Source organism: Amia ocellicauda, chromosome 16 (assembly GCF_036373705.1).
Source record: "Amia ocellicauda isolate fAmiCal2 chromosome 16, fAmiCal2.hap1, whole genome shotgun sequence".
Classification (NCBI taxonomy): Eukaryota; Metazoa; Chordata; class Actinopteri; order Amiiformes; family Amiidae; genus Amia; species Amia ocellicauda.
The window spans coordinates 25,905,353-25,918,906 of NC_089865.1; the positions used below are offsets into that span (position 1 = coordinate 25,905,353).

At 43.6% G+C, this 13,554-nt stretch overlaps 1 protein-coding gene across 2 annotated transcripts in view; it reads left to right on the top strand.

The window, feature by feature from the left end:
- Nucleotides 1-13,554, top strand: part of cfap65 (cilia and flagella associated protein 65) — a 59,381-nt gene that overhangs the window by 9,932 nt on the left and 35,895 nt on the right. For both annotated transcript variants that reach the window (XM_066688043.1, XM_066688044.1), the window contains exons 11-17: nucleotides 870-1,214; nucleotides 2,647-2,784; nucleotides 3,853-4,092; nucleotides 4,484-4,708; nucleotides 9,183-9,341; nucleotides 9,731-9,896; nucleotides 13,087-13,215. In XM_066688043.1, coding sequence (XP_066544140.1) covers nucleotides 870-1,214; nucleotides 2,647-2,784; nucleotides 3,853-4,092; nucleotides 4,484-4,708; nucleotides 9,183-9,341; nucleotides 9,731-9,896; nucleotides 13,087-13,215 — 1,402 coding nt within the window. The remainder of the gene's footprint in view (nucleotides 1-869; nucleotides 1,215-2,646; nucleotides 2,785-3,852; nucleotides 4,093-4,483; nucleotides 4,709-9,182; nucleotides 9,342-9,730; nucleotides 9,897-13,086; nucleotides 13,216-13,554) is intronic.

Sequence of the window (13,554 nt, forward strand, 5' to 3'; positions counted from 1 at the left end):
GCACTCGCCTTGCTCCTCCGTGTGCCCTCCTATGTTTTCCTTGAATTTATCAAGATGAGCATCAAGGATATGGACTTTGAGGGACATCCTACAGCACATTGTGCCGTAGTTCTTCACCAGAGTCTCAACCAGCTCCACATAGTTTTCGGCCTTGTGATTGTCCAGGAAGCCCTTGAACCACTGTGACAAAGCTGTTCCAAGCCGCTTTCTCCTTACTAGTGAGCTTCTTGGGGAATTCATTGCACTCCAGGATCTTCTTTATTTGTGGCCCGACAAAGACACCGGCTTTGACCTTTGCCTCAGACAGCTAGGTGAAGAAGTCTTGAAGGTACTTGAAGGCTGCCGACTCCTTATCTAGAGCTCTCACAAATTGTTTCATAAGGCCCAATTTGATGTGCAGTGGTGGCATCAGCACCTTCCAGGGGTCCACCAGTGGCTCCCACTTGACGTTGTTCCTCCCCACAGAGAACTCAGTCCACCGTGGCCAGTCCTGCCTGTGGTAGTGCACCTTGGTGTCCCTGTTGTCCCAAAGGCAAAGATAGCAGGGAAACTTGGTAAAACTGCCTTGGAGACCCATCAGGAATGCCACCATTTTGAAGTCTATTATGACCTCCCTGCCGTACTAATCATACTTCAAGGCATCCAGCAAGGTCTTGATGCTGTTGTAATCCTCTTTAGCAAAATGCGTCTGCCGGATGCTTGCAGGTGCAGGTGCATTGATTGGATGATACCTGGCAGAGGTGTGGTTAGGGATCATTTCTTCATGACTAGTGCATATGCAAATGCACTGAAACCAAAGCTGGGCCAATGTAATGTGTTTTGAATGCTACGCTGTGTTGGCCGTGCGCTTAAACGTTTCTGCTTTCCAGGAATCTGACGGGGACCCTGCTGAGCCTCCCCCTGTGTCTGACCCTGTGGGAGAAGACCTCAAGGAGGGCTGGGGTGATGACGTCCTGAGGTTCCGTCACGTGACCCTTGACCCCCCGGAGATCCTCTTCCACAACGGCCCATGCTCCCGCCCCCTCTCCTTGACCAACCACACCAAGGGAAGGCTGACGATCATCTGGACCAGTCTTGTGGGGAGCCCCTTCAGTGTGACCCCCCTGACCTGTGACCTCCCTCCTCTGAAGACCTCTGCCTTCAGGATCAACTACAGCCCTGGCCAGGACAACACTTTCCATGGTGCCGAGCTGGAGTGCTTCGCCTTCTATACGGTAGGTACTGCTCAGCAGGGGCCATCAGAGTCCATGCATTGTGAAAAGACATGGATCAGAATGTGAGTGGCAATTTCAGTTTGTGGAGAAAAATGAATTTGCTGTCAAGGTAATTTTGACACTGCAAACAATGGCTCCTTCTTGTAGTCAACCGGGGCAATCACTTAAACTGACATGCTTTTCTTAAGCCTGTGTGTGTGAGGGCACAACCTGATTTTGCTGTGTTGCAATATTTTTTGTTGACCCTGGAAGATTATCCCTTTAACCAATAAACATTAAGATTAATATCTAGATCCTGCAACAAAAATATTTAAAAACAAATCTGTAATTTAGTATTTTACCCTAGACATAAACACACACACAGTATATGATTTTTCCAAAATTATTTATAACATCTTAACAGCAGGCATTGTCATGGACAACAGAAATAAACAATGTTTAACAACAGGAATGGCTTTAATTATTTAACAAGAAATCATAACAAAAATGACATGCCTTTGTTTATTACATAGCAGTTGTGGCAAATTAGGACATCCATCTTTGTATTATCAGAATATTTTCTATGAGTTCATGCAAATGTGGAGTATATATTCAGCATTTGTTTAGCTCCTCTTCCTCCGCACACTGCAGCTGTTGAGTCATTGTTTTGTCACAACCGTAGTTTTAATCATCTTAACGTGTTTTGATTAGGTGGATGTTCGTGCAGGGACAACTTTCTTTCTTGTCTCTCGAGTCTCTGGAGACTAAGGTTGTATGTGTGAGTAAAGGAGTCAAGCAAGTTGGTTAACAATGGCAAAACTTTTAAAAGGAATAATTGAGTTGTTGACAATTTTTTTTTATGTCATGGAAACCTAGTATTCATGCTGATCAGCAATCGGCTATATAAGATAATTTGCTGAAAATTTAGAGCTGAATTACATGACTGACCAAAACGACTACAAAAGATTTAGTAGAGAGTAGTTTTTCGAGATTTACGATTATACTGTAAATCACTTTCATGAATCAGCCCCCAAATGTAGTCTCCCATCATGTTCTTGTTATACTGTCCTCCCAGCAATCAGCTATATAAGATAATTTGCTGAAAATTTAAAGCTGAATTGCATGACTGACCAAAACGCACATGATCCACCTTTCTCCACTTCTTGTGGGCAAATGTCCAAAGATCCTGGGCTTGAATTGCTAGAATTTTCCACTAAACGGCAAATATGTGACCCTCAAAGGTAGTACATGAACTTTCATTTTTGTCAATTTTTGACCATTAATGTATTGTGGAATCTGTGTTACATGGGTTCTGTCTGTGGTTAAAGAATTCTATTACTTCAGGGTCAGTGTTGGTGCTTTACTATTCTGTCTATAACAACTAAGCAAAAGGAGATTATGTGATGTCATGTGCAAGTGTGCTTTTCTCTGTGAATGTGTGGTGTTGTTAAAGGTTGTGAAGGACCACCAGTACATGGAGGACAGCACCATGTGTCCGCCCTGGTGTGGGACCTTGAGAGTCAGCGGTCACTCATTTCAGCCTGGCCACCAGCACTTCATCCCACGCTACACCCTGCAGCAGCCCACACTGGTGAGTCAGGCCTGAGCGTAGTCAACACTCCACGAGGCTCACTAAAAGATCTCTTGCCAATTCACATTTCCCCCTGGACACCTTTTTTTTGTATTCCAATATCAAAACTCAATTTTAAAGTACTTTTGGAAAATTGGAAATTAACCTCTTTAAAGATGTTAGAACACAAGAACCTGTGGCCTATATGTTTTAGTTTGTTGTTGCTGTTTTGTCTTATTTTTTTGACTGTTCTTTGTAAAGCTGAGGTTATTGGACAAATAAGATTCCCAGCAGACCTCACACTACTCTGTTATCTTTACCATTCTGCAGTTACGTTGAAACAATTATTGACCGCTTCATTAAGATGTGTTATGGACTCCAACCAACTAGTACACAATTCAGCACTTCATATCTCTCATAATAAGTCAGTCCTCCGGTATCCAAACATGCAGTGACGCATGCTATTCAAACATTGTTCAAGGCCATACTTAATTTGGCATAAGGTGTGTCAAACCTAAACGAACAAATCGATTTTTACACAACACAACCGCATTTTATTTTGTTCCTAAGATGCCCATCAAAGAAAGCACACTGTCTACTGACCAAAATAGATGCATATTATATAGGTAATGGATTAATAACAAAAGCGATCGAAGAGAAGTCACTGTTTCTAAAAATCTGAAAATGCTCAGCCACAAGAATACAAAAATGTCATGTATTAAGTAGAAGCCATTTAACCACAAAAAAACTGTCAAAAGTAGAACCCTAAACTTTACCAAACCTAATCAATGAAACAGGAGACTCCTCTCAGTTTCAGAAAACTGCCTGTTCACTGATGCCCCCAGACTGTCCATGGGCATTACAGATACGAATATTTGTAAAAAAACAAAAACATCCAATATGAAGAAAATTATCAGAATCCTCCATTATAACAAACACTGAATGGATAGTTTGTCCCAGGTGTTTACACTGACCCACTGTGCCCTCTCTCTCCTGCACATCACTCTCTTAGCGTCATTGTTTTAATTTTAGGTTTTGTTTTCTATGGCACCAAGCGGTACAGCGCTGTGATCTGTCGTACTCCCACAGGTATTCCCTACCCTGAACCAGCAAGCCTGTAAGTCCATTCTGTTCCAGAATAATGGAGAGCTACCCATCACCTTCAGCCTGGACCCAAATAACTTGTCTGTGGTCAAGCTGCATCCCACCAGTGGGTTGGTACAGCCTGGAACTCACCAGATCTTCACTCTGAGGAAAACTCCTGCAGAAGAGAATGGCCAAAAACACATCCTGTCTTTGCAGCTGAACGCCTCCCAGAATCACATCCAGGTAATGCTGTTAAGTTCACAGGCTGTAAATGCATGAGAGATGTCACTGTGGCTCACAAGTGCTGTCTGAATAGGTTGTTTTGGAGGAGCAGACAGTAGACAGTTGGCACAGGATGAGTCGGGGTACAGGGAGATTCTTGGGACTGAATATGGGAGGCAGAAGAGTGATGAGCAAGTGTCTTTCATCTTTCATCTTTAATCAGATGTGAACAGTGATCAGTACCTAGTGACCAATCTGAAGCAGAGCTGAAGGAGACAAGCAAGGAGGCGAAAGTCCTCTTCAGGCTTCAGTAGATGTAGTGGCTTTGAAAGGCTTTTGGTGGGGGGCAGCTTTTAAGACCTGGGTGACTCGTAGAACTGTTACAACTTGGCATTGTGCTCTCCTATTGCAGGAAATAACTGTGATCAGTGTGGCCGAGAAGCCCAGAATTTCCTTGGAGGGAGACGGCACTCTGTTCTTCAAGCCCACTGCTGTTGGCTTATCTTCTGAACGCTCTTACCTCATAAAGAATGTCAGTTGCGTGCCTCTGACTTTTGAATGGAGGATATGGAGTCCAGATTCTCAAGTGCTGTCTGTCTTGCCCAAGGAGGGCATCCTTCAACCCAACGAATCCTTGGTGAGTGACTGACTTGCTAGTCTTGCTAGTTGCTTGTTAATCTTCACTGACTAAGCCAATAAGTGATTGAGATATGTAAAGGTTTAGCTTCCCTGTGTCTGCTGGGTTAGGCTCCAGTTCACCATTATTAATAATAATAATAATAATAATAATAATAATAATAATTAATAATAATAATAATAATAATAATAATAATAATAATAATTATTATTATTATTATTATTATTATTATTATTATTATTATTTTCATTTCTTGGCAGACGCCCTTTTCCAGGGCGACATGGACCCCGTTCACACTTGAGAGTTGCCGGCCTAACTCATATGTGAACGGGGTCATAGATTTAGGCCGGCCCTGGGCCAGTTCAAAACTAGTCCCGCTTTTTGGAAAGCGTCAGCGTGTGATGCAACTCAAGCACCGCCCCCAGAGACTGCGCGTCTCACAGACGTGGAATAAACACAGATTAAACATGACACCGACACAGCTGCAGCGCTGCAGGACACACAGTACTGTCTCTGTATTGTTTGAATGTCATATCGATCTATAGCCTTTAATGTTTAATATACATTTCGCTAGCTCACATCTTTATATATATTAAAAAAGTCTAGGCTAAGTAATGAGTTATAATGATGTAAACAGTTCAAACTACTCGATCGATTAAAATAAAAGTGTGTAGCTGGTAAACTTGCTATTGTTTTTTCTTGTACTAAGTATTTACATGTGGAAATTGCCTTGTGAAATTGTGAACGGGACCATAACTTTATTAATTATCCGAATTTTGCATTAAAACGATATAAATTTAACCAAAGCAGGTTTCCATTTAAATCAGTGCATTTAAATACGATGCAGAAATTAAAGCGGTGTTTACAATGTGGATGGAAGATAAAGTTAAAACAGAAGACACATCACAGAGGCTTCTTTCGATGCATACGATTGCATACTAATGCATACAACTTATTGTGATTTAATGCAGATGTCCTAAATGTGCTTCGCTTTCGGGTGAATTGTATAACAGCACTTTTAGACTTGCAGAACCACAGATAGACATTTGAAAAGGGAAATATATGAATTAGATTCCCCATTGAACCAGCACATTTTTAATTATATTAGAAAACTTCGGCTGCAAAGGATTAAGATTACTTTCAAATACAATATAGAACCGAACAATAGCCAATCGATATTAATAAGTTGTGATTATAAACACATTGCATACACCTGTAAGCAGACCTAATGTCCTGCGTCACTGGTTTGTTTGAGCAGATTTGTTTATTCCCGGCATGCATTTCGTTTAGGCTGCCTTTTCGCCCGCATATGTGAATGCACTTAGGCCTCCTAAAACCGCAAATATGAACGGGGTGTCTGAAAAAAGCTGGACTAAATTTGAGGTCGCCCAGGGCCGGCCTAATACGTGTGAACGGGGTCTTACAAAATATAAGCGCCATACAAAGTCAAGGGCTACAGGAAAGGGAGCAAGGGGGAAATCAATAATACAAGTATTAGTAAAGCAAGAAGCATGGTAAAATGTTGTGAAGTGCTATCTTACAGGAGAGTAAAAGGACTAATATTACAAGTACTGTCTGAAAAGTTGTGTCTTGAGTAAGCACCGGAAGGAGGTCAAGGTTGTTCCACCATTTAGGGGCCAGGGATGAGAAGGAGTGGGTTCTGGAGGAAGGGGAGTGGAGAGGAGGCAGAGTTAGTCTTCTGGCACTGGAAGACCGCAGTGGTCTGGAGGGGATGTATGGGGAGACGAGGGACTGAAGGTAGCTTGGTGCAGTGTGGTCAAGACAGCGGCAGGTGAGGGTCAATGTCTTGAACTGAATGCGTGCCGGGATCGGGAGGCAGCGGATCAGTGGAGTAGCGTGTGCGAATCGGGGCAGAGAGAATACCAGATGAGCCGCAGGCTTCTGGATGAGCTGGAGCGGGCAGGTAGTAGTTGCAGGCAGGTCGGCCGGCCAGGAGGGAGTTGCAGTAGTCCAGGCGTGAGAGGACCAGTGACTGGACGGGCAGTAGTCGGTGAGGAAGGGTCGGATTCGGCGTATGTTGTTCAGGAAGAATCTACAGGTGCGTGTCAGCGTGGTGATGTGCTGGGTGTAAGAAACTGCAGGATCAAGGGTGACTCCTAGATTTTTAGTGGAAGAAGAAGGAGAGAGTATGGTGGATTCCAAGGGGATTGAGATGGAGAGATCAGCAGAAGGTGTGGAAGAGTGGAAAAAAGAGGAGAGCCGATTTGGCGAGCTTGAGCTTGAGGTGGTGTGAGTGCATCCAGGCAGAGATAGCAGACAAGCAGGAAGAGATGCGAGAGGGGATGAGAGGGTCAGAAGAGGGAAAAGACAGGAAGATCTGGGCATCATCAGTGTAAAAGTGGTAGGAGAAACCATGATGAGGGGGCCCAGGGAGCGAGTATAGAGAGAGAACAGGAGGGGGCCCAGGACGGAGCCTTGGGGTACGCTTCTGAGGAGAGGTTGGGGGGTGGATGAGGAACCTCACCAGCTCACTTGGTAGGTCTGGTCGTTGAGATAGGAGGAGAACCAGGTGAGAGCAATTCCAGAGATTCCAAGGTCAGCGAGGCAGGAGAGGAGGATGGAGTGATTGACAGTGTCAAATGCTGCAGAGAGATCAAGGAGGATGAGGACGGAGGAGAGGGAGGCCGCCCGAGCACAGCTGAGTGAGTCAGTGACTGCCAGGAGAGCAGTCTCAGTGGCGTGAGCTGTGCGGAAGCCGGATTGCAGAGGATCAAGGAGTGAGTGATGGGACAGAAAGGCAGAGAGCTGACGGTGGACTGCCCATTCGAGAGTCTTTGAGAGGAAGGGGAGTAGGGAGACAGGGCAGTAGTAGAGTTTGCGGGGGTTCTTGACATTGGATTCAAAGAGTGATTGGAAGTAAGACTTATTGGCTGATGTGAGTGAGGAGGAGAATGTAGACAGTAGAGAGCGGTAGAGTTCGAGGGCAGGTGGGAGTTTGGTCCTTTTCCACTTCTGTTCAGCGGCACCCAGACTAGTTCGGGTTGAGCTGAGAATGGAAGAGATCCAAGGCTGAGGAGAGGAGGGACGGACAGTATGAGACGTGAGAGGACAGAGAGAATCAAGGGAAGAGGTGAGGGAGGAGAACAAAGAGGAGGTAGCACAGCTGACAGATAGATGGGAAAAACAGTCAATGGAAGGTAAGAGAGTGAGAGCAGTAGAGGCAAGGATGAAGGGGGAGATGGAGTGGAGTTTACGGCAGATGGTGACAGAGGGTGGGATGGGGAGGGAGGGGAGAGAAAGGGAGAAGGAGATGAAGTGGTGGTCTGAGATGTCCATGGGTGTCACGGAGAGTGTCGAAGGGGAGCAGCCTCTAGAGAAGATGAGGTCTAACTGGCGGCCTGCCCTGTGAGTGGGGGAGACGGGGAGAGAGAGTTAAATAGTTAAAGGAGTGAAGGAGAGGAAGAAATCCGGCAGAGTGAGAGGGGTTGGAGAGGTGGATGTTATTTCTCCCAGGAGGATGGTAGGTGAGGACAGTGAAGGGAGGGAGGAGAGAAGAAAGTCACGTTCATTCAGGAAAGAGGCGTGTGGTCTGGGAGGACGGTAGAGAACTAGAAGGAAGAGGTGAGAGGTTGAGTTGTCCGTGGAGATCCATGTCTCAGTGAGAGCAAGGAAATCCAGAGAGTGGTGGGAGGCGAAGGCGGAGATTAATTCGGCCTTGTTGGAAGCTGAGTGGCAGTTCCACAGGCCTCCAGGGAGTGGAATAGAAGGGAAGGAGGAGGAGGGCAGAGGCAGGGAGATGAGGTTAGAGGGATTAGGGAAGCAATGGTGTGCAGGTGCACACTGAGAAGATGGAGAGAGTAGGACAGGAATTGGAGAGATCATCATGGTTGCCTGTTGTTGCTGTGCAGCGTCTCCTCTCAGTCTTCTCCTCGCTGGAGTCCCGCAGCTAGAGTCCCTACCCTTTGGTGATGGGGCCCTTCGCAAGGGGGTCACTGAAGGCTGCTGGCGCTGACTGCTGGTGCAGAGGTCCAGGGGGCTGTCAGGATGGCAGTCCCTCCCACGCAGGACTGATAATAGCACAATTAATGGCCGCTTTATATCTGAATACAGACAAAGACCGTGCTGGACACATGCAGTTACACTGATCAATAGCTCGCAGCAATGCTAAATAATAACAGCCTACAATGTAACCGCTTCTGATTTACAGAAAGTGCATGTCCAGTGTGCTAAATAAGTTGCTAATTAACTAAAAAACTGTCGCTGCCGTTACTACAATACAGGTGCAAGATGTATAATACTTAACTAAACAAGTAACCAAGTAAACAATCAATGATGGCCCTGTACTGGAAGAAAATGGAATGACAGATAAGTTGACACGGTCCATGGGTTGTTAATCAATATTGTGTTGTTGGTGGCCAATTGTAGAGCTATAGTGCAGGGCTGAATCAACATGGACAGCCCGTCTACTGTTTGTCTCACTGTGTTGTCTGCTCTTTTCCGTTTGCCATTCCAGGCCCAGACTTGGTCCTTTACACCACTGGCAGAGACGCAGTACTGTCTGAAGCCCTGCTTAGTGTTCTGCCCTCTAAGAACACAGAGTAGCATTTCATCCATTAAAAAGACACGTCTCTCTCTCAGGGTAATGGGCTTGGCTGCTCAAGGCACCATTGAGGTGAGTAGGCCTACTACATCCTTTTCCATGCAAACACTATAGCAGTGGTTATCAATTCAGATCCTGAGGACCCATTGTCCTGCTGGGAATTTTTTGGTTATTGAAGTGCGCAAAAATAGTCAGTAATTCTTACAAGAGACTAGCTCGTCTCCTACAATAGGTCAACTGTGAGGATTTCTTCCTTTGTAACAGAGACACCGATACTTTCTGAAATGGTCAATAAGAAAAGCTTATCACCTCCTTTTTTATATTAAGGACAGTAACTTTGTTCTTTTTGAGTCTGTTGTGTACAGTCACTTTTAGTTTTGAGTTTCTTCATGCTTGTTATCTAAGCGTTATATATGCCTATAGCTAATTTTGCTGTCTCTGTTGGTGGGGTTGTCTTGTAGGCTGAGAGCCCTGTTGTGGACCTGGGGCCTGTGCTAGTTGGCAGCTGTCAGATGTGTGACCTGGTGCTGCTAAACCACGGTTCCTGTCCTCTCAGGTTCTCCCTTACAATAGAGCAAGGTTTCACTGGGCCATGCCTGCCTGAGGAACTCCAAAATGACCCCATTGGTACAGCAAACTTTTAAAATGTTTTCACCCAAAATGCATCTCTTAGGCTACTGTTTCTTCTGTCTGTCCATTAATTGAAGTTTTTTCTTATGACAGTCAATTAATGGGGAAACAATATAGCAAAACTTACCTGTCAATTTTTCCATGTGCCTTAAAATTTCCCATTGTGAGTTCATATTGAATGATTGATAAACCTACTGAAAACAGCAAGGATCAAAGAAAACAGGGGTGCTTTGCCATGTCTGAGTTAGCTAGTGTCCTCCAGCTGATTGACTTCTGTCATTAAAGGCCTTAATGAGAGCAGCTCTTGAGACCATAAGTGTGTTAAGAAATATTACATTAGATTTAGCACTCAGAGTACTAGGCACTCAGGTGGTGCTCTACATGTCAGGCCTAGAGCATTCTCAGAAAAATCACAGTGCTTAACATACAGTGAGGGAAAAAAGTATTTGATCCCCTGCTGATTTTGTACGTTTGCCCACTGACAACGAAATGGTCAGTCTATCATTTTAATGGTAGGTGTATTTTAACAGTGAGAGACAGAATAACAACAAAAAAATCCTGAAAAACGTATTTCAAAAAAGTTATAAATTGATTTGCATGTTAATGAGGGAAACAAGTATTTGATCCCCTATCAATCAGCAAGATTTCTGGCTCCCAGGTGTCTTTTATACAGGTAACAAGCTGAGATTAGTAATCTTAGCTCGTTACCTGTATAAACGACACCTGTCCACAGAAGCAATCAATCAATCAGATTCCAAACTCTCCACCATGGCCAAAACCAAAGAGCTGTCCAAGGATGTCAGGGACAAGATTGTAGACCTACACAAGGCTGGAATGGGCTACAAGACCATCACCAAGCAGCTTGGTGAGAAGGTGACAACAGTTGGTGCGATTATTCGCAAATGGAAGAAACACAAAATAACTGTCAGTCTCCCTCAGTCTGGGGCTCCATGCAAAATCTCACCTCGTAGAGTTTCAATGATCATGAGAACGGTGAGGAATCAGCCCAGAATCGGGGACCATAGTCACCAAGAAAACAATTGGTAACACACTACGCCATGAAGGACTGAAATCCTGCAGCACCGGCAAGGTCCCCCTGCTCAAGAAAACACATGTACAGGCCCATCTGAAGTTTGCCAATGAATATCTGAATGATTCAGAGGAGAACTGGGTGAAAGTGTTGTGGTCAGATGAGACCAAAATCGAGCTCTTTGGCATCAACTCAACTCGCCGTGTTTGGAGGAGGAGGAATGACCCCAAGAACAGCATCCCCACCGTCAAACATGGAGGTGGAAACATTATTCTTTGGGGGTGTTTTTCTGCTAAGGGGACAGGACAACTGCACCGCATCAAAGGGACGATGGACGGGGCCATGTACCGTCAAATCTTGGGTGAGAACCTCCTTCCCTCAGCCAGGGCATTGAAAATTGGCCGTGGATGGGTATTCCAGCATGACAATGACCCAAAACACACAGCCAAGGCAACAAAGGAGTAGCTCAAGAAGAAGCACATTAAGGTCCTGGAGTGGCCTAGCCAGTCTCCAGACCTTAATCCCATAGAAAATCTGTGGAGGGAGCTGAAGGTTCGAGTTGCCAAACGTCAGTTTAATGACTTGGAGAGGATCTGCAAAGAGGAGTGGGACAAAATCGCTCCTGAAATGTGTGCAAACCTGGTGGCCAATTACAAGAAACGTCTGACCTCTGTGATTGCCAACAAGGGTTTTGCCACCAAGTACTAAGTCGAAGGGGTCAAATACTTATTTCCCTCATTAACATGCAAATCAATTTATAACTTTTTTGAAATGCGTTTTTCTGGATTTCAGTCTCTCACTGTTAAAATACACCTACCATTAAAATTATAGACTGATCATTTCTTTGTCAGTGGGCAAACGTACAAAATCAGCAGGGGATCAAATACTTTTTTCCCTCACTGTAGCACAGCAAAATTCTTAACTTTACATAAATACATATAAGCATAGTATGAAACCAATATATCACAAGAAACATAAGACACTGACATTTTTCATTTTTCTATAATTAGTTTATTTTTGGAATGAATACGGAAATGTGCATTGGTAAAGAAACTAAACTTATACAGACAACATTTTTATTTTCCAAAAAACCCAGTTTTCAGAATTAACCTGGCTTATAAACACTTAAAAAATAATATTCATATGAATCCCCAGAACAACTTCAAAATTTGCAGATTATTGTTGTTGTTGTTATTACTACCAGTAACATTTAATAATAATAACAATACTATTACTACTAATAATAATAATAAATGTACATTGCTAACTTTGCATTGATTGTAAACGTGTGTGTTCAGCTCGGGGCAGATGTGATCTTTCTCCTTGGATCTTTCTCCCTGTGGAGAAATCTTCTGGTCGGGGTTGCTTTGTGTAAATACATCTTGGACTATTACTACTGTGTATTTAGTAATCTTACCAGCTTTCTTTTGTGTCAATTTATCTGTTATCTGTTATTCGTTTAAAAAAGGTGATTCTGACATATAGGTTGACTAGCGGAAATAAACTAGAAACGTTTAATCTGCACCGTCACCACCTCGCATTTACATTCTCGTGATAAATGTCTGCCTCCCCCTCTTCCATATCGCTGCCAACTGTGTACAATACTAATCAATGTGCCAAATTAAAAGTTTACAATACTAAAAAGTTTGTTTGATTTAGTTTTACCGGTCTTAGAAGTAGTAACATGTTCAAAACATCCCCCATTTGACTCCTTTAAAAGCGCTCTCATGTAGTGAGCATTTACAGCGCGCTGCCATCTTTTCCCGTCTTCTCTAAGAGATGTTTTTTTTTTTTAACCAATACAAAACCTCTGTTTTTTTTAAAAGCTTTTTGAATGGTTCATTCTCTCAATAAATATCTCTGCTATTGGTTAAAACAATTTGTTGCTATGCAGATTTGTCCAATACAAACCATTTTAAGGCTAAAAAGGGGGCGGAATTTTGTGCCAAAAATCGCCCCCCTAGTGCTCTGCGGGTTAGGTATTCAAAATGCTGAAGAGGGTGAGTAACGTCAACCTCAAATACTACTATGTTCTCTTTACTCCTTTACTCATTTTCTAACCTCTTTATATTCTTACATTTTTAATGTTTGACTTCATGGGCTTTCAGTCATTTTAACCCCCCCCCCCTTTGTTTCCTTTTTTGTGATGCTTTGAAGCACTTGACTTGGAATGCTGCAATGGAACGATCCCTGCAAGGTCAAAAGTCATTGTCAAGGCAACAGCCAAGCCTGCCAGGAGAGTACCGTACAGCTGGTCCATCACCTATGAGATTCTCACCTCCACAGGTACAGAGGAGAGCCAGCTTATTTTGTCTGATAGTGCAGATGTACATGTGTGCAAGTGATCTGTCCAGGCAGCTGGTTTTCTTTCTCTTCTATTAGGCTAATGGTACCGATTCAGAATTTAAATCTGTGTTAGTTATAAGTCTTGGAAATACACGTCTGTTTATTTTGGTTTTGAGTATATTGTAATGTTCTACATTATTGAATCCAATTAAATCACAGAACTGTGTCTCTGCCAAGTGGCTTCTATGTAATACACTGTTTTTACACGTTCAGAGAAAGTGGTAGGTTTAACTGTCAATGAGATTTGCAGGGTTGTTTTCAATATCACTTACCATCTAC